Raw genomic sequence first — 21,793 nt, 5'->3', positions numbered from 1 at the left:
CCATATTTATAGCCATGGACAGATTACGAGGCACATTTACAGGTAAGACACATTTGCGTCAAACGCAGAAGCATAAAATATATTGTGCTAAAAAAGTACATTTAATTATTTATGTTGAGTTGCACACATTTTACTGTCACTAGCCTAGCTGATCATAGCTTAGGTACTGGCAGCAGCTTTTCAAGAGGACATTGTTCGTCAAACACCTGCAATAGATCCCCTTCGTGACAGGCGTATCCGCACACTTTCTCTCCCCCACTTCGCCTCTTCCCAGGTAAAGATGTTCAACTCAGGGATATGCAAATAGTGTGATTTGGATGCAGGTACATGCATTTTCCGAGCATTTGCATTATGAAAAACTAATTTTACTCTTAAAAACAGGCTTTGCGTCTAATACTAAATGACCCCCGTTATCTCTTCTGTTACAGCCCATCATGCATGCTATCACCAATAAATTTCTAAATACATAAGAGTCTATACTGCTGCAGTATATGTTATACAAAATTATATGACACTTTGTCCAACAACAATTGTTGCATATACGTATAAAAATATATATAATATGCATGTATAATAATGTAATACTTGAAAAGATAAAATGGTATATAGTTTCATACATTTAGGCTCACTTACAGTTTTAAAATGTTTTTTCGCTAAACATTATAATTATTAATATCAGTGTATCAATTCCATTTTACATTTTAGATTGTCCTATGTGAGCTTTTATCCCCACTAATTAGTTATTGCTATAGATACTACTATGCTATGACCAGGGGAGGGCTGGCAAATTTTAGCCCGGGGAGCAAGAATCAACTTAGCAGCCTATTAGGAATGCAGGTAGCCCAGTGTCCTAGACCAAGGTAGCCCACTCTGGGACCAGCCCGGGCAAGTGCCCTCCTGCCCCTGGCTATGACTGTGTGTTTTAACCTTTTATATGCTAAAGTTTTTACATAGCTATCCACAGGACGTTTACGAGCAGTGTTCTGCTAATGTTTAGGGTATATATATGAAATAGTTAATCACATTTTCCACTTACTTAGATGATACAGGTGATAAATGTAATAACTAAAATCTTGCACATGTTTATCACAAGTAATATCATAACTTGATATTGCTCTTTTCACACTTAACAAATGATTAAACAATGTTGGAATTTGACACAAAAAAACTGGTGAGTTATGATGCGTGGTCATGCAGCACCGTCAAGGTGAGTAAACTATATATATGACAAGACCCTACATGCCTGTACGTTTCCTCATTCCACCCCTTCTCCCACACTAACACACATGCCCCTTCATACAACATCACTGCAGCCCAGGATAATGTATCAGTGTATGGAGACCATCGCCTAGGCATAAAAGGGCAATGAGGACCAGCCAGGCAGTGAAGTATTCTTTGTTTGTTTCCTGCTATATTTTTTGGGTGAGTACAAAGCTTTATTGTTCAGACATTACAGATCAACGCATATAATAGTGAGCTGTGTTAGATAAACTGTGTGTGTATGTCTGTGTGTGTGTGTGAAATGGAACAGGAAAAGGCAAGTAATCTGCTTGTGAACTTGATTGCTGCATAATACACTTAATACATAGGTTTAAACATTAATTTTTTTGCATACACCTACTTCCCAGCTGTCCCTATTTTGGAATGACATTCTCAGTACTAAGTATATACCTATCGGTATGGATGAACTGTAATTTCTCTCACCAGCCGAGGTGTGAATGAAAGAAAGGGTATATTTTTATTATAAAGCTTTGGCCGTATGAAATGTTGTGAGCAAGCGAAGAGAGTCCTAGTAATCTGCATTCTTATTATACATACATAGATATACATAAGTACAGGAGGAAAGTTAGTCAGGGAATAGCAAACCTATTTTAACTGTGGTGATATATATGATGAGCAAGACTTATATATGCAAGTGTTTCAAAGGCAATTCTCATATGTTTTTTGTAGCAGGTGGAGAGTATGTGGGTAGATGTTTTTTCTTCTAAAAAGTCCACCCTAAATCCGCACCCATTCTGTACTAGAAGAACAAGCTATGCAAATCTACATGCTCCACCACAAAATTAACACTTTCAGTAATGTACAGTCACACTTCATCATCATCATCATCAGTTATTTATATAGCGCCACTAATTCCGCAGCGCTGTACAGAGAACTCACTCACATCAGTCCCTGCCCCATTGGAGTTTACAGTCTAAATTCTCTAATATACACACACACAGACAGAGAGAGACTAAGGGCAATTTTGATAGCAGCCAATGAACCTACTAGTATGTTTTTGGAGTGTGGCAGGAAACCGGAGCACCTGGAGGAAACCCACGCAAACACAGGGAGAACATATAAACTCCACACAGATAAGGCCATGGTCGGGTATCAAACTCATGACCCCAGTGCTGTGAGGCAGAAGTGCTAACCACTAGGCCACTGTTTTCATTGTAAAACAATCAATTTCCATTCACTTACATTTTTCATACCGCCACTTCTATATTTCCACTTTAACCTCTCAATATGATGTTAGCTGGCATTTGGGAAGAGCAAGAAGGGCAATTGCCCGGGGCATTTTTGGTAGCCCCTTTAACCTGGGTTTTTATGTTTCTTCCCTTTTTGTTTGTCCTGTACACGTAATACAAGAGCAACAAGACAGAATTGAGTGACATTGGCTATTGGAGAGTTCACATTTCCAGAATGATCTCTCCAGGAGCCAATACCACATGTCGTAGCCCATACTGTATTTCTCCTGTACTACTACTGGACATTTCAGCTAATCAGACGCTATGTGGTGGTACTATGGGTTTATATGGTCACATATATGTGCTGGCTAGTGGGCTGTATAGGATAGAAAGTTAGGTCTGGTGTATACAGTATTTATTTATCAGAGGTGGGCCCTGCAAATACTGAGAGTTTGATTGATTTTTACTTTACTATGATGTGTTTTTTCATGAACACCGGTGTGTTATTTGTATCAGACAAACTAACAGATAACTTCCCCTGCTGAGCTAGAATTATACACATTCATAAATAGTAGGACATTGTTTCTTAGTAACCACATTAACATGGTCACAGTAGAAGAATGCTGACTGGATTTTACTAACCAATAAGCTTTAAAACAAAAGAGCTACACAAAATAAACTGTGATACAATAATAAATATGCAGTTTTTGTTATAATGTACCCCAATAAAAATATTTTAGTTTTAGTGTGCCTATAAATGTAAAAGATAGACAAAATGAAAGTACAAAGCTCTGTTCAAATAGGGTTTCAAAACCTTGTTGTTATGTATGTCTGTTCTTCAGTGCCGGACTGGGACTAAAAATCAGCCCTAGCATTTAAAGCACACAGGCCCACCTCTGCCCGCCCCCGACCAATCAATAGTGTTGCTGAGCACTTTCAAGGGCCCCCTGGATGCCCAAGGCCCCTGGGCTGTAGCCCAGTTAGCCCTAGGGTTAATCCGGCCCTGCCCCTGTGCCCCCCCTTAATCCGGTTATGCACAAGGCAATACCAAAAACTGGTCTCTCCTAGCTTTCAAATTGCAATTAGCCTTCTTACTCCTTTATCGATGTTGCAGTATACAAAAAGGATCCAAACATAGGAATATCCAGGATTTAGAAAGCAACGTGATTGTTTTTGTTCTACCTGCAAGGTGGGCTGGATCTGCAGTGATATGATGTGATAATTTAAGATTAATGATCTATAATGTGCCCAAGTGTTCTGCAATTAGCATGGAAACCAAAGTAATGTGACTTAATGTCGTGAGCAGAGAGGTTTTGCAATTGATGAACTGCAAAGAGAAATGTTTAGGATGGGTATAAGGCAGTGGAATAGGTGCAGGTGATGACCAGGGAAGGAGATTAACTCCTGTAAGTGAGGTGAAAATGTCCAATGGTGAAACAGTAAGACTTCTCGAAGCACAGAGATACTGCAGGCCAGACACAAATTCATTGAGCAATTATTTAACATACCCTGTTAATTGTAGAGGTTAGAATAGGTGGATCTGAATTTTCCAAGTGACTGGCTATTTGAGAGTTGGTTGCATTTAAAACAGATCCATTTCTTGGGTATGCTTTACTGTGCCTGAGATGGGACTGGGGAATCAGTAGGGAGTAAAGGGTGATGTCAGAAGTTGGACATTAGTTAGTGAACTAATAGGATAGTGGACGTAGGTCTAAAAAGCAATTATTTTGGTGCAAATCAACCAGAAGTGAGACAAGGTGCCCTTTAGACCACAGGATCTCCAGCAAAATTTGGAGGCGCTTGAATAGACAACGTGCCAGCACATTTGGGACAAAATACCATCTATAAAAATGTTATTCAAAGTCTACTTGATGCAAACACATATTAAGCTTTTGTCTAAATTGACTTTAATTTGTGATACATTTTTTCATATAGTCTGGACTCTAAGATTTGTACAGCAGCTGAAGGAACACAGATGCTCTATGACCCTACAATACAGCCCTAAACCAGTCCCAAATTCTAAAAAGAAATGAATCAATTGTACAAGATATACCAACTAATTGTCTACTGATGTGTATTTAGTCACATAAGATAATGTGATCTCATCATCAGCTATTTATATAGCACCACTAATGTGGCAGCACTGTAAAGAGAATTCACTCACATCAGTCTTTTAACAAGATGCCCAGTCCACTCTAAGGAAAAGTATCCCACAACATAATGCTGCCACCTTCATGCTTCACTGTTGGGATGGTGTTGGCTGAGGAACGGGCAGTTTTGATCAGAGCATTTTGATTTGGGGCCAAAAAGCTCAATTTTTGTCTCAGCTGGCAACAAAACCGTATCCCACGTTTTAGCTGGGTTACTCTGATGTTTTCTGTGCTTTGATATGGTTTTTCTTCAGTAATAGCTTCTGTCTAGCCACCCTCCCATAGTATGTTATGTATGTTAGTAGTTGTATGCAGAGCTATTGATGTGGTTGACTAGTGCACCTTCATTCCAATCTCAGCCACTGAACTCTGTAGCTTCTTCAAAGTGATAGTTGACCTCTCTGTGGCTTCTCTCACAAGTCTCCTTCTTACTTTGACGTTGAGGTTTGAGGGACGGACTTGTCTAAGCAGTGTCTCAGTGGTATGCTTCAGCTCCTATTTCATCAAAATGGATCCAACAATGCTTACTGAGATATCCTGGTACTTGGATATTATTTTGTAGCCTTTTCCCAAATTCTGCATGTCTATAACTTTTATCCATAAAAACTGACCTTTGTATTGGTTCATATGTATAGGCTAATTGAAAACCAATTGTTGAGGCAATATCTTTCGTCTGTGTAAATAAGGCGCTTCCACAGCACATGGGGTTCACTACTCTTGCAAATGTCATCTTTTTTTTGGGGGGGGGGGGGGGGGTGTTAACAAAAAAATACTGCCAAATACTGTATTATAAGTTTGAAAATTTACTTTAAGAGCCTACTGGTTCGCAATAAAAATACTGTCTGGATCAATCTGTATAAGTGTCATTTGCTTTACAGACAAATCTGTTGACTTTTTATGGAGATTAATAATTTTGTAAGCCACTGTACATAGATTGCATATAATCAGACCAGCGCTTATCAACAGTAGAGTATAAAAGTTTTCACTTATGAATTATCCCATAAACCATTGAGAAAGTACTGACATATGAAATGAGTTTTGCCTCTGGGAACCTACCTTCTGGTTTCAGATATACTATGCCATCATCAGAGTTTAGTGATTAATTCACTTTGGTTTTTATGTATCGCATCCACTATGTCTAACTGACTCATATGTAAGTAAGATATTGCTTTTTATTGTGAATATATTATAAATAATCTAAAAATATTTTTCCCCACCTCCTTATCTTGCATTTGTGTTTGCTGGACTGGGCCGAGGACCAGTATTTGTGTAACAAAGAGCCAAGAAACAGTGTCTACAACACAGCAGAGAACAGCAGGGCACAATAAATGTTTAAATGTGTCACATATTCGCAACACATGTGTAACACGTTTTGTGAATATACGGTGTGCGTGTGTCTCTTCTTACTATTTTCTCTCGATGACTCAGTGCCTTCAGCCAAATCTTCTTTCATGCTTGTGGGGGTGTGAATAGTGGATTCATCTACCAGAGGAGGACTCAGGAGACCCCTTGTACCTGATACAAGCAGCACATTGGGCACATTTCGACACATTACACCAACAGGGACTGTAATGACATTGTTTTCAAATACTTATACTTTAATATGGAGCTTCCACTCTTCTTGAAACGCTTTCCACAAGATGTTGGAGTGTTTCTGTGGGAATTTGTGCCCATTCATTCTGTAGAGCATTTATGAGATCAAACACTGATGTTGGATAAGAAGGCCTGGTTCGCAATCTCTGTTCCAGTTCATCCCAAAGGTGTTCGATGGAGTTGAAATCAGGGCTCTGTGTGGGCCAGTCAAGTTCTTCCACACCGAACTCATCAAACCATGTCTTTGTAGTCCTGGCTTTGTGCACTGGGGCACAGTCATGTTGAAAAAACTGTTGCCACAAAGTTGTAAGCATAGCATTGTCCAAAATGACTTGGTATGCTGAAGCATTAAAATTACCCTTCGCTGGAGATAAGGGGCTTAGCCCAAACCCTGAAAAACAGCCCAATAATGCAGTAAGGCAGGTAACGTTCTCCCGGCATCCGCCGAGCCCAGACTCACCCATATGACTGCCAAATAGAGAAACGTGATTCGTCACTCCACAGAACATGTTTCCACTGCTGCACAGTCCAGTGTCGGTGTGCTTTACACCACTCCATCCAATGCTTGCCATTGGTCTTGGTGATGCAGCTGTTCGGTCATGAAAATCCATTCCATTGAGCTCCCACAGCAAAGATTTTCTGCTTACATTAATGCCAGTGTAAGTTCGGAACTCTTTAGCTATGGAATCCGCAGAGCGTTGGCGACTTTTATGCATCCTGCGCCTTAGAAGTCGCTGACCCGCTCAATGATTTTACGTGGTCTTCCTCTTCGTGGCTGAGTTGCTGTTGTTCCTAAATGCCTCCACTTTCTAATAATATCACTTAGAGTTGACTATGGAATATCCAGCAGGGATGAAATTTCATGAACCGTTTTATTGCAAAGCTGGCATCCTATCACAGTTCTACGCTTGAAGTCCCTGAGCTCTTTAGAATGACCCATTTTGTATCACAAATTGATTGAAACACCTCAGTTCAATAATTAACAGGTGTGGCCAAATACTTTTGTCCATATAGTGTAGGTAAGAATAGAATAAGAAGTGGGTGGCAGCCACAAACAAATAGACATAGAAGAAATGCAATGAATATAATCAGTTGCAATACAATGAATCAGTTTAGACTTTCAATATGGATCACTTGAACAGCAAACTTGGTTAACATAGTGACAAATCTACAGGTTGGGTTGACTTATAGAGTAATACACTTTCCCAGACAGATGTCACACTAGGCAAAATACTAACAATATAACAGTACTGTAAATGTTGGATACTGTATGGGCACATTAGTTGGTAACCCAGCATACTGAGTCTTGCATTGTTTAAAATGTCTCAAACAACGGTGGACCAGATGATGGACATATCAATAAATAATGGTTACGGGGCAAGGCTGCATTTATATTCCCCACAGTCAATGCAGTACGGCACAGTCTTGCTACTTCACAGCAATAATGTACCCATTCTTTCTCTCAGTGGGAGCTTCAAGCTCTTTGGCCCACTTCTGCCTAACCAGTCCCTCCTACTCCAGGCTGGTCTCCTGCACTTTCACTGTAATGGCGGGTACCCTGCCTCTATAACCAGCCAAGATCCTTTCCAATATTGGCGCAGGATGCATACTTGTAATAGATTTCCCAGTCCTTGTAATGTAATAGATTTTCCAACCCGTTGGGTGTGTTTTTGTGGCATGCACTAAGACATTGGACACAAGACAATCTATAATTCAAGACACTTGACAGTGAGTTTAGCTCAATTCAGTGACTGCTACAAGCAATAAATCTCAATCCTAGGGATCATCTGTGGAATTAGATGCAACAAACTGTAGGGATCCACCAGCAGTTTATTTGTTTAGTCTATGGAACACATATTCCAGTATCCCTGTGTCATACTGTTGTTGCATCAAAATCCATGTAACATCTAATTCATGCTGTTCTGACTGTAATTGGTGAGGTAACTGACTGTAAAGTAAATTTACCAGATAAAATAGCCACTCAAGCTTTAGCAAGTTAGTGTTCCAGGAAATGGATCAGTAAAGAACTAGGAATGCAAATTATGACAGACATTCATGCTGGAAGTCAATATGTAGCCATGTGACATCAATCTCATAATACTCTTCCAGGTGGCCAGTGGATTAATGATTGCAGCAGGACTTTATGCTAAACTCTGCAAAGAGACAGGTAAGTGTACTTGGTGGATTGCTAATCTCTGATGTTAGGACATGTAAATTACATGGCATACAGTATGCTATGACATTTTATATGCATTGTATACTCCATGTGCACTCAAGAGGGTGAGTTTCTAGTGCCCTGGCCAGTTGCCCCTATAGCACAGCCCTAGTTATGGCCCTGAAGATGACTGTACTTGTGGTCACGCACACAAATAATCTGGGCATTTTTGGCTAGATCCGCTTTGAGCATTACTCTGCAAAAAAGTGTGACTTTTCTCACAGTGCTTGCCCAGTAGATTGTGTGGCACTCTTAGAGCAAAATACATTTAATAGGTAAATAAACACATATGTTACAATTGTACTTTAGTACCACCCCTTAAATCATTTGAACCTTTCCATTTTATTTAGAAATTGTTACCTTATTTGTATCTAAAGTTAATCATAACAGTAAAGGGTCATGGTGGCAGTTTGTTTCATCTGTGACATTTGAACATAGTAATGTTTATATTACTTTGAAAATAGACTTTATGTAACAATGTGCTTTTCCATATGAATTATGTCTCAAAAGGATATAGGACACCTGAACCCTGCAGCCTCCAAGCACCCACATAACTGCCCACTGTCCACCCCCTGAAGCTCATTTAAATCAAATTTTAAGTTTGCATCCAATATAATTCAAGGCTAGGGGTGAACTTCCCAAAATATCCAACTATTCCCATGAAACGGAGCAAAATGTTGCATGGCAATAGCTGGGTGGCTTGGGAAGTTCCACCATCGCCGCCATCCCAATCTCTTAATCCATCTGCAAACCCTTTAAACCAAGTACATTTACAGAAAACTATGCATGTGCTGTCATGAAACAATATTTGTTTTATGGAGCTACATTTTTACAACTTCGTAAGTGATTAGTACAGCCTGTCAAGAAGCAACAAGAACTGTAGTGATCTTGACAGACCAGAGAATAATTGGCCAGGGAGCTACAAGTAAATAGTTATATAAAATAAATAATGCAACTTGGCCTTAACACATGTGAAATAGAATATAGCACAGAATAAAACATGTAAACTCTCACATAATTAGCAACTTTCCCTTAAACCTTTTTATATACACGTGATAACAGTTAGCCCCTAGAATATGGGGGAATAATATCTAGCTCAGTAGTTCTCAAAATTAAGGAAGGAAGCGCACTACAGGGTTGTATAGGTGAGCAGCAGAATAGCAGGGAAATCCAACCTGATACAATACGTAAATACAGAGTATTCCGCGCTTACACCTAAATAATGGATAATTCAAGAGCTATAAATAAAATAGTTTTATCAGAATATACACCAATAAATCATATGTTGAGTTGCGCAAACAGAAACAATAAAATACATACCGTATATACTCGAGTATAAGTCGACCCGAATATAAGCCGAGGCACCTAATTTTACTACATAAAACTGGGAAAACTTATTGACTCGAGTATAAGCCTAGGGTGGAAAAGAGCGCTAATTTAAAAACCTAAATAAAAATGATAGGTTCAATCTATGAAATCATTTTTAGCTAGATGACAAGGAACATTAATAAATGATTATAAAATCATTGGGTACAACCTAACCTAAATAAAGGGGTATATAAGGGGTAGGGATATAAATGTATGAACATGGTGGCTGTATTGTTTGTTCATTATGTAATTGCACTGTAAATTAAAAAAAACAAAAAGGAGAGAGAGAGAGAGAGAGAGAGAGAGAGAGAGAGATTTTTCACTTACCTGGCAGTGGAACGCATATGCGTTCCAACAACAGGAAGTTCGGCATTTGGAACGAAATGCCGAACTTCCTGTTGTTGGAACGCATAAGCAGAAGTTGACAGCCGAGGGACCGGACACCAGGTAAGTTCACCCGTGTATAAGCCGAGTGACCTTTTTCAGCATACGAAAGTATGCTGAAAAACTCGGCTTATACACGAGTATATACGGTAAATCCATATGTGGGTTAAGACATGTACATAGTAATGGTTATAGACCTTGGTGTATTGGGTGGAAATCTGATAAGAACAAGGACCAATGTCCAAAATAAACCTGCATGAACAGATAAATGTATTAACTTGGTTACAGTCCTGGAGGATCTCACGGTCCAGTGTAGCTTGACTAAATGTCCAAGATGGAAGAAATGGGTTACAATACTTGCGCTTAGTAGCGGTCCATATATCCAGGGATTGTCCTGTAAATCCAAAGCATAAAGTTGATAATGAGCGGGCGGTCCGAACGGTGGTTGGTATATACTGTCCAATGTCCAGTGTAACGATGCTTAGAATAACGGAGTCACGGTTAAACAGATCTTAAGGGTGGCGTGTGTCCTAGCTTTGAGTAGTTCTCAACCTTCAGTCTACAGAAGCCACATTATTATTTTTTTCTTGACTTTAATGATAAAATATTGTAATTAATAAAATGAAAATCATCATGAACTGTGAATATGATTGAGAACCAAACTGAATTAAGTTAATGTATTTCATGTACAATGCTTGGGATCCAGTGTTGTAGCTGGGGCAACTGTACAATTATTCTTATTCCGTGTCTAGGCAACTAGCTTTATGTGAGCAGGCAGTCTGTTTCCACACTATGGGGCTGATGCTGATTGTACGCATTTCCGTTTAAATGCAAGCGCAAATTGCATTCAGACAATAAAAGGCATTTACACGTATTTGTTGAGCTGCACAGATCTGAACATGTTTGCAAATCAGTATATACCTGAAATGGCATGTGTAGCTGCTACTAGCCTAGGTTATGAGCGCTGGTGCTAGGAACACTTTAAACACTCTAAACGTAAATAGACACAAATCCCAAATGCGTACGGATCTATATAGGCGCACTGTTGGCAACCATACTTATGGAGTATCTGGCTCACTTTCTTTTAACCTCAGGATTCACACTGCCTCACCCTTCCCTTCAGCTAATCTTCCTGTAAGAATTTAGAGAATTTGCTGCTCTGTTAATTTAAGATGTGTGACACCATTGTATGCAGCCTTGTCATCTATATCACTCCAAGGAATTGTCCTATTATCAGCTCCTGGATATTTTCTATTATAAATTTGTATAAATGCAGTTATTAGTATTATCTATTTTTATGAAGCAACCTTATCACGATTGTACCAAAATCCTACTGCATACACATAAAAATATATACAATAACATGCACATAAAAACATATACAATAACATACAGGCTGTATGCTAATGTTTGTCTTATTGTTTGACAGGTGTTGTAGATTCCCTTACAGCGGACCCTGCCATTTTATTAATTGTGGTGGGAACACTAATGTTTGCCATAAACTTTCTCGGATGTATGGGAGCTTTGAGAGACTTGGACTTAATGCTTAAAATTGTAAGTAGTTGCTACAGATACTCAGATACACAATTTGATAAGTTCTTTACTAATTTGTTACTTAGTATTTGCAGTGAATACTGAGAAAAGAGACATTATTAACATAAAGGGCCTGATTTACATACTCTGCAATTTTGTGATGATAATGTATAAGTAAAATTATGGCTGCAACATTAGGACCTAATGTGTGTATTTTGAGTTGCACCTGAGATATCAGACAGGAACAGCAGTAAGATCCACAAAGGTCACAGTCAAGCTAAGTCAGAAATCAGAATACTGGGAACAATATAGGGCAGAAAACTTCCTTCAAGAGTCAGAAAATGTAACAAGAATCTGGCTATGAGGGGCAGACAGGAAGCACCAGGCCATGGACTTTGGTAATATGTAATAGCAAATCAGATGCGTGCAGATAATTATTGGAAATTGATTGTTAATGCACCTCTCACATCCAAGTCTGATCTGGTACAAACTTAAAGTAACTCTGTTGTAAATTGTTGGATTAGCCTGTGCCTCACTGCACAGTGTTTGCACTACAGTAATGAAGAGACATGGGGATAAATGTATCAAGCTTCGAGTTTCTGGCGGGTTTGAAGTGGAGATGTTGCCTATAGCAACCAATCAGATTGTAGTTATCATATATTTAGTACATTCTACAAAATGATAACCAGAATCTGATTGGTTGCTATGAGCAACATCTCCACTTTTCAAACCTGCCTGAAACTCACAGCTTGATACATTTACCCCCTGGTCTGAAAACCAAATAGATCCATAACATGACTGTAAAACCTACAAGACCAACTATTCTGGTTCCCCCATCAGTTTGATAATTTGGGGAGGTTGAAATGACTGAATCCATACCAATGCTCTCTCAAGCTAATTTACTAGAATAATTCCTTTGTATTGGACATTTACCTACTGGTGATAAGAACATGCTTTTATCAGCATAATTTAATGGCAGGAAATCATGTAAACCCCATAAAAGGCTTAACAGCTGATATCCTGACTTCCCTCACCCTCTTACTCTTATTTAACTATTTCCTCAAATAATTGACACCAAACCCGAGTGTGGCAAAATTAAAATAGTTTATTTAAATATGGTGATGGAGAAAAAGAGCAGTCAGTACGACGTCCGCAAGGCAGAATCAGAATGTACCAGCATTAATCATGGGACCTCATCCATTGTGGGACAATCAATCAAACCTCGGGTTCAAGTGGGGGACAACCAATCACAACCCAGGCGCACATATCTACCTTAACAGGACCTTGCGTCCCGGGCTTTACAGATCCCACCAATCCTCTGGGCTAAATCGAACGCAACCACAGGGTATACCTGTACCTGTACCGAGGCTATAGTCGATTCAACGTGCCTACTAATGTAATGTGCGTCCCAACCACAGGCCGTCGACTGCACTGCGTTTTCTGGCAACTCTCCATCCAGGATCTCCACCAGCAGTTACAGTATACCATAACGTAGCACTATCATGATAAGCAGCCATCACATTATGTATGCTACAAAGTACCGCCAATCTGGGAGGGTGGGTGGTCAAAGTCCAGACTTCAGACACTGTTTTACTGTCCACCCAATCAACTTATAGACCCTGTCTACCCCTATGACATCAGATGGGCATATCCTATAGTTAACTTTTAATCCCAGAGAATAAATCCAGTTTAAAGATACAGCCTCAGCTTTTAATTTGCCTTTGAGCTTATTTCATCCCTCAGTTCTTATTTCTGCTTGAGCCTGTCATCATTAGTGGCAGCGGCAGAGCAGGCAGCATTGTTTGGATATTCACTCCAGTGAGTTGACCTAACTCGACTGCAGGTGTAATTGTAGGTTACACACCGCATGTAAAATGGCCTTATCATGCTATCTGACCTTACTGTGCTCATTGTGTTTATGTCTGTAAGTGGCTGGCTACACTGGAGGGCAGGGGTTAGTGGGCTAACTTGGGCTGGGTCACTGGGCCACCTCATTTTTTTCCCTTTAAAATCTTCCTTATTGCCCCCCAGGCTAAAATGTGCTATCCCACCCTTGATGTCTGTGATTTATGTTCACATCTCCCTTACTGACTTGTGTTTGGAAAATGCTAAATGAAATCCGTAAGATAAGGAATATGCTATAAACTGTCCACAACTCCCTACCCTTTTTATTGAAGTGCATGTAATTTAAAGAAAACGTTTTTGATCAAAATGTATTTGACTGTGTTTCCATTTTGCAGTTTGCCAGTATGCTAGTCCTAGTCATGATTCTTCAGTTTGTGGCAGCTGTACTTGGTTTTATGTTCTCAGGAAGGGTAAGTGCTTAATTTTAAAACTGTGATACCACATATATTTCACCTATTTGCAGATGATGAACATTGGTGAAAGCTGGGAAAATGGGAGAGTACAATTCCTCTATATTTATTATGTATTATTTTAAGCATTTTAAAGCAACAAGGCTATTATTATTATTAGAGGAACGCAGCAGGCATTGAAGATATCTGCTGTGAACCCAGCTCAGTTGATCGCAAATGCAGTCCCCACAGGTGTCTATGGGGACTGTGAAAATGTCCAAATGCACAAATTTGGAGTGTGACCCCGACAGCTAACACCATCTGAAGGCAGCTTTAGACATTCTATCCTATAGGGAGAGCATCGCAGGAGAGGAATATTCGGATCTCTCTTTGACAGGCTTCATGCCCTTCCCTATCCCGAATTGTGCAAGGCCATAAGACCGGTTGCAGTCACTTTACTATAGATTATTTGCTAGGACAGACTACTATTGGAGTCGCTGTCCTGGCCAATCAATTTTAATAAATTGCTATGTTAACTAATTTCTTATCATTGCGATAGGAAATGTTAATTAATGTGAGCAATATTCGGTGGGTCATAAATAGATTAATATCTCAGTGGTTCTCACTTTACTAAAGCTAATGTTACAGTAGAGGAATTATTAACATTCCCTGTTTTTGCAGGTTATAGAGAAGGCCACTGCTGTAATGTCACGGGCGATTATTCATTATCGAGAAGATTTGGATTTGCAAAACTTTATTGATTATATCCAGAAAAAGGTGAGATGATATGATAAACACAATAAAAAATGATCCAAGATCAGATTCAGGGGCGTAGGGGGGGGGGGGGGGGGGGGAGACCAAAGACTACTATACGGCTTGGAGCCCCTTTTTCTCGCTATTGGTATCTCATTTTACTACAGTTGTAACAGTGATTGTAGATGTACAAAGACTCTCAATCCTATGTTAATTTTTGTCAGTGTTTCAGGAGTTGGCCATCCACAGTTTCATTGTTTATTTTATTGTAAAAATGTATTTCTGCATTATTAAATAAATATTATTATTAATATTAACTACCAATTAGTACAATAACTTTTAGAAAGATAGATACATTTATTTAAAAAAATTAATTTTTCATAGTCATTAACCTAGTTTTTATTCAGATTTCTTTGACAGCCTAATCTCATTTAAGTGGATGTATTTTTGAATCTATTTGCCTCACTGGTTATGGTATGTGCTATAAATTTAAATAGCTGTTTCTCATGTTTATTACTGGACACACTGCACAATATTCAGGGTAAAAGTAAAGTGAATAATTGTTCATCATCAATACAGGTTATTTATTAAATGTTTATGAACAGAACACTTAGGGCTAGATTTACTAAGCTGCGGGTTTGAAAAAGTGGGGATGTTGCCTATAGCAACCAATCAGATTCTAGCTTTCATTTATTTAGTACCTTCTACAAAATGATAGCTAGAATCTGATTGGTTGCTATAGGCAACATCCCCACTTTTTCAAACCCGCAGCTTAGTAAATCTAGCCCTTAGAGTTTTTTAAATAAACAAATAAACCAATCTGTATTAAACCTATACTAAGGCAATCTATATTAAAGAACATCTGGTAGTTATACTAAAACAATCTATAATTTAAAAAAGTTTCACAAGATTAGAACAGATACCATGACTTCAGAAAGTAGCATGAAGGCTTTAGTGTAGAGGGTCATGGGGTGGGGCAAAGCACACTGTTTGCCCACCCAGCAGAAATCATGGGGGGGGGGAGGCAACTACCCCCTCTGCCATCTCAGTTCCTATGCCCCTGATCCAATTGTACTATTATCAGAACCATGTGATCTGTTACTTTAGATTAAACACTCATAATAATAACGATTTAATACAGTATATATACAACGTTAGTTGATGTTGTTGTTGAAAAAAACTGTAAGCCTGATGGCTCCAGGCAGTAAGGGGCCAATTCAGTTCCCCTTTTACACTTGTAATAATGCTCGCACATACTTTAGGTGTCGTAAAGATTCGCGGACAGTGGGATTCAAGCACAAATGTACGTAAATCTCTCTCTATTCCACAAATAATGTATATTTTATTTAAAATAAAAACACTTAATTATATAAAAACAATATGTAAAAGCCATTGCATCTGCTCCCTAAAAACACTAGCTGCGGTTATCATCAGGGGGATTAAGTATACTGGCTTCTTTTTGCATCGGAGTGATTATATATCAAGTATTACGGTGGCCTCAAGATTGCATTAACAGAAGACAACACCAAAAACAATAATTTACTGATTAAATAAATATTTTTTCCACTGCAGCCGGTTGAAAACTTATGATGCATCTAGTGCAAAACACATATGAAAATCCATAAAAACAATATGGGGCTGACTTGTGTTCGGACGTGCATTCATTTGCGTAGCATCTCTTGCGTGAAATAGCTCTGCACATGTTCAGAAAAGGATCTTACACCAATGAACATAATTGCATGCAATTTATCTCTAAACACAAATGAATTGTGCCTGCAGGAGATATGCGCTGGACGTGTTTGAATGAGTCCATTTGCAAGCTTCAGGGAGCTTTTGACACTTATTTTAATAGCCCATTTATTTCAATGATGTTTTCAGTGTATATACCCCACTGAAATGAATGGGCTATTGAAATCAACAACAGAAGCCTTGAGAGAAAATAAATAATAAAAAAATAAAATAAAAAATAAAATGAGCGTTGCCCCCCTCTCCCAGTTACAGACAACGAGCCCTGCCCTGAAAAGCAACAGTAGAGAAAAAGACACAATTTTCAAATAGAGTTTATTTACATAAAATACTCCACAAACCTTTTATTAAAATTTAACTTGCCTTACCACTGCTACGGGGTATACATGTAAAATCGTTGTGTGTGTTTTACTTATTTCTTCTTGTGCAGTGCCTCCACCAAGTCTTCTTAGTCTGGGTATGTATGGACATGGATATTGTGACCACCAGCGCTAACTTGGGGACCCCCTCTAACCACACACACTTCGCACAACTCTGATGCACGATAGAATTGTTATTTTATATAAAACTATTTAGACTGAAAATATATATTTTAAATAGATGTACAATTAAGGGATAAATAATAATTCAAATCACAAACACTTTCATGAGGTTGAGTATTAGACTCTCTAGATATATTAATAGATTTCACAATTCCCTTTATAAACTAATCCTAACTCACTATAAAATATCACTATGTCTAACACCTATTTATAGATCATATCACACTAGAGTAGTTTATAATAGCATGAGAGTAATACTAAATTAAGCTCATTACTTGGAATAAATATTAGCTAATTAATATTATAACACATGTAAAACTTCTCCGTTCACAGTATTGATTCTTGCAATATCCCTCACTTCCAGATAGAGCTGTCGTTGGTGCATTTTTAATATCATTGGTAGCTACTTATCACATCACTTAGTTATATGTAGGGATGTGCACCGGCGACTTTTGAGGTCTCGTGTTTTGTGTTTTGGATCCGGATTTTCGTTATTTTTGGGGTTCGGATTTGTCTCGCAAAACACTTGACGAAAGGTCTCGGTTCGGATTTAAGGTTTTGGATTCGGATTTTTTTTGAAAAAAACATAAAAAGTTTAAAAAATCAAGTTTTTGGCCTTATTTTCACTACTAGGCTATTATTAACCTCAATAACATTCAATAACAAGCATTTCCACTAATTTACAGTTTATTCTGAACACCTCACAATATAGTTATTAGTCCAAAACGTTGCAACAAGGTATCTTTCTGGACTGCGTAGAGGAGTGGGTCACCACAATATATATTAAAAACCCTGAACTTTTATGATTCGCACCAATAAATGTACCTGGACTGCGTAGAGGAGTGGGTCACCACAATATATATTAAAAACCCTGAACTTTTATGAATCGCACCAATAAATGTACCTGGACTGCGTAGAGGAGTGGGTCACCACAATATATTAAAAACCCTGAACTTTTATGAATCGCACCAATAAATGTACCTGGACTGCGTAGAGGAGTGGGTCACCACAATATATTAAAAACCCTGAACTTTTATGAATCGCACCAATAAATGTACCTGGACTGCGTAGAGGAGTGGGTCACCACAATATATATTAAAAACCCTGAACTTTTATGATTCGCACCAATAAATGTACCTGGACTGCGTAGAGGAGTGGGTCACCACAATATATATAATAAGAAAACCATCAACTTGTTTGATTCGCACCAATAAATGTACCTGGACTGCGTAGAGGAGTGGGTCACCACAATATATATTAAAAACCCTGAACTTTTATGAATCGCACCAATAAATGTACCTGGACTGCGTAGAGGAGTGGGTCACCACAATATATATTAAAAACCCTGAACTTTTATGAATCGCACCAATAAATGTACCTGGACTGCGTAGAGGAGTGGGTCACCACAATATATTAAAAACCCTGAACTTTTATGAATCGCACCAATAAATGTACCTGGACTGCGTAGAGGAGTGGGTCACCACAATATATATTAAAAACCCTGAACTTTTATGATTCGCACCAATAAATGTACCTGGACTGCGTAGAGGAGTGGGTCACCACAATATATATAATAAGAAAACCATCAACTTGTTTGATTCGCACCAATAAATGTACCTGGACTGCGTAGAGGAGTGGGTCACCACAATATATATTAAAAACCCTGAACTTTTATGAATCGCACCAATAAATGTACCTGGACTGCGTAGAGGAGTGGGTCACCACAATATATATTAAAAACCCTGAACTTTTATGAATCGCACCAATAAATGTACCTGGACTGCGTAGAGGAGTGGGTCACCACAATATATTAAAAACCCTGAACTTTTATGAATCACACCAATAAATGTACCTGGACTGCGTAGAGGAGTGGGTCACCACAATATATATTAAAAACCCTGAACTTTTATGATTCGCACCAATAAATGTACCTGGACTGCGTAGAGGAGTGGGTCACCACAATATATTAAAAACCCTGAACTTTTATGAATCGCACCAATAAATGTACCTGGACTGCGTAGAGGAGTGGGTCACCACAATATATATTAAAAACCCTGAACTTTTATGAATCGCACCAATAAATGTACCTGGACTGCGTAGAGGAGTGGGTCACCACAATATATATAATAAGAAAACCATCAACTTGTATGATTCGCACCAATAAATGTACCTGGACTACGTAGAGGAGTGGGTCACCACAATATATATTAAAAACCCTGAACTTTTATGATTCGCACCAATAAATGTACCTGGACTGCGTAGAGGAGTGGGTCACCACAATATATATAATAAGAAAACCATCAACTTGTATGATTCGCACCAATAAATGTACCTGGACTGCGTAGAGGAGTGGGTCACCACAATATATATTAAAAACCCTGAACTTTTATGATTCGCACCAATAAATGTACCTGGACTGCGTAGAGGAGTGGGTCACCACAATATATTAAAAACCCTGAACTTTTATGAATCGCACCAATAAATGTACCTGGACTGCGTAGAGGAGTGGGTCACCACAATATATATTAAAAACCCTGAACTTTTATGAATCGCACCAATAAATGTACCTGGACTGCGTAGAGGAGTGGGCACTGGGCACCACAATAAAATATATAAAAAACCTTCAACAGGTCTGCATTACACTACACATACGGCTGCTCCTCCATCCTCTCCATCATATACATGTTGAAGTTTTAGCGTGTGACAACCTCTTGTTTTTGATAATGTCAGTGCATTTTGAATATTTTTCAATTTGCCCCACACTACTGAATGTACTTTATCTATGATACGCATCTATCTATCTTGACTGCGTAGTGTGGTGGCCCCGGTACACAATTTGGTACCGAGGCCACAATATAATTAAAAAACCCTCCACGTGTCAGAATTCCACCAAAAAAGGGTATGGACTGCGTAGTGTGGTGGCCCCGGTACACAATTTGGTACCGAGGCCACAATATAATTAAAAAATTGGGCATCAACTGTCACCGTTGTTTAATATCTGATACACCTAAATATGGACTGCACAGTGGAGTGGCCCCGGTAGTAAATTTGGTGCCGGGGCCACAATACCTCCTCCAACTTCCAAGTGTAGTGTTTATAAAGACAGACAGCGTCGAAGTGTTATTAGTTGACTTTCTTAACCCTAAAATTGTCCCTGTTGCAAATATTCGTGCAATGGACAGTTACTTTTTTATTGAAAGACTCAAGCTTTCAAGTGTAGTGTTTATAAAATATAAACAACAATACAGTAGTTTTAGAGCACGTCAATACCTCTTGTTTTAAATTATGACACGGCATTTTACTTTTGGTTTAATTTCTTGAATTTTTTTAAATTTGGTTTTACTTTTTGAACATGGCAAACGACTGTTGATTGGTCATATAATGCAAAAAAAAAAGGTCCAAGATGGAATTGTCCTTGGGCCCTCACACCCACCCTTATGTTGTTGAAATAGGACATGCACACTTTAACAAACCAATCATTTCAGCGACAGGGCCTACCAAACAACTTTGGCTGAAATGATTGGTTTGTTTGGGCCCCCACACCAAAAAAGCTATTCATCTCTCCCTGTACAGACTAAACAGGCTCTACTGAGGCAAGATGTCGTCCTCATCCTCAACCTCTGATTCCTCTCCCCCTACAGTGTGTACTTCCTCCTCATCACACATTATCAATTCGTCCCCGCTGGACTCCACAACCACAGGTCCCTCTGTAGTATCTGGAGGGCAGTGCTGTACTTCATTGAGGAATTGATTATTCATTTTTATAAACATCATTTTTTCAACGTTCTGAGGAAGCAACCTCCTTCGCCGCTCACTGACCAGGTTCCCCGCTGCACTAAAAACTCTTTCCGAGTACACACTGGAGGGGGGACAACTCAGGTAAAATAGAGCCAGTTTGTACAGGGGCTTCCAAACTGCCTTTTTTTCCTGCCAGTAACAATATGGACTGTCTGACATGTCTACTTGGATGGTGTCAGCAAAGTAATCATCCACAATTTTTTCTATTGTGACAGCATCCAATGCAGCGAGAGTAGACATGTCTGCAATGGTTGGCAGGTCCTTCAGTCCGGACCAGATGTTATCAGCATCCCCGCCAGTGCCTCTTTTGGGAAAACTGAGCTTTTTCCTCGCAGCCATAGATGTGGAAGAAAATGAGGGTGGAGCTGTTGGCATGTCACGGTCCTCTTCAGAGGACAATCTCCTGACCAGCAGGTCTTTGCACCGCTGTAGACTTGTGTCCGCCGGAAACAGAGACACAACATACGCTTTAAACCGAGGATCGAGCACGGTGGCCAGAATGTATTCCTCTGACTTTAAAAGAGTGACCACCCTCGGATCCTGGCAAAGCGTACGAAGGGCTACATCCACAAGAGCTACATGCTTGGTGTAATCGCAATGGCTTACCAGCTCCTCCCTCACTTTCTCCAGCTGCTTCTGCAACAGCCTGATCAGGGGAATGACCTGACTCAAGCTGGCAGTGTCGGAACTGACTTCTGGTGTGGCAAGTTCAAATGGCTGCAGAACCTTGCACAACACGGAAATCAGTCTCCACTGCGCTTGACTGAGGCGCATCCCCACTCCTTTGCCTATGTCGTAGGTGGCTGTGTAGGCCTGAATGGCCTTTTGCTGCTCCTCCATCCTCTGCAGCATATAGAGGGTGGAGTTCCAGCGCGTCACAACCTCTTGTTTGAGGTGATGGCAGGGCAGGTTCAGCCTTTTTTGATGTTGGTCGAGTCTGCGGTAGGCACTGGCTGAATGCCGAAAG

At 39.3% G+C, this 21,793-nt stretch overlaps 1 protein-coding gene across 2 annotated transcripts in view; it reads left to right on the top strand.

Moving 5' to 3' along the window:
- Positions 1 to 1,276: 1,276 nt before the first annotated feature.
- LOC142151482 (tetraspanin-33-like) overlaps positions 1,277 to 21,793 on the top strand; it is a 39,726-nt gene continuing 19,209 nt past the window's right edge. For both annotated transcript variants that reach the window (XM_075207195.1, XM_075207186.1), the window contains exons 1-5: positions 1,277 to 1,422; positions 8,303 to 8,360; positions 11,590 to 11,714; positions 13,934 to 14,008; positions 14,669 to 14,764. In XM_075207195.1, the coding sequence (XP_075063296.1) occupies positions 1,366 to 1,422; positions 8,303 to 8,360; positions 11,590 to 11,714; positions 13,934 to 14,008; positions 14,669 to 14,764 (411 nt within the window). In that variant the 5' untranslated portion in view covers positions 1,277 to 1,365. The remainder of the gene's footprint in view (positions 1,423 to 8,302; positions 8,361 to 11,589; positions 11,715 to 13,933; positions 14,009 to 14,668; positions 14,765 to 21,793) is intronic.

Source organism: Mixophyes fleayi, chromosome 1 (genome assembly GCF_038048845.1).
Source record: "Mixophyes fleayi isolate aMixFle1 chromosome 1, aMixFle1.hap1, whole genome shotgun sequence".
Lineage (NCBI taxonomy): Eukaryota > Metazoa > Chordata > Amphibia > Anura > Limnodynastidae > Mixophyes > Mixophyes fleayi.
Note: the sequence above shows the minus strand (reverse complement) of the source record. Positions and strands in the feature narration are given on the sequence as shown.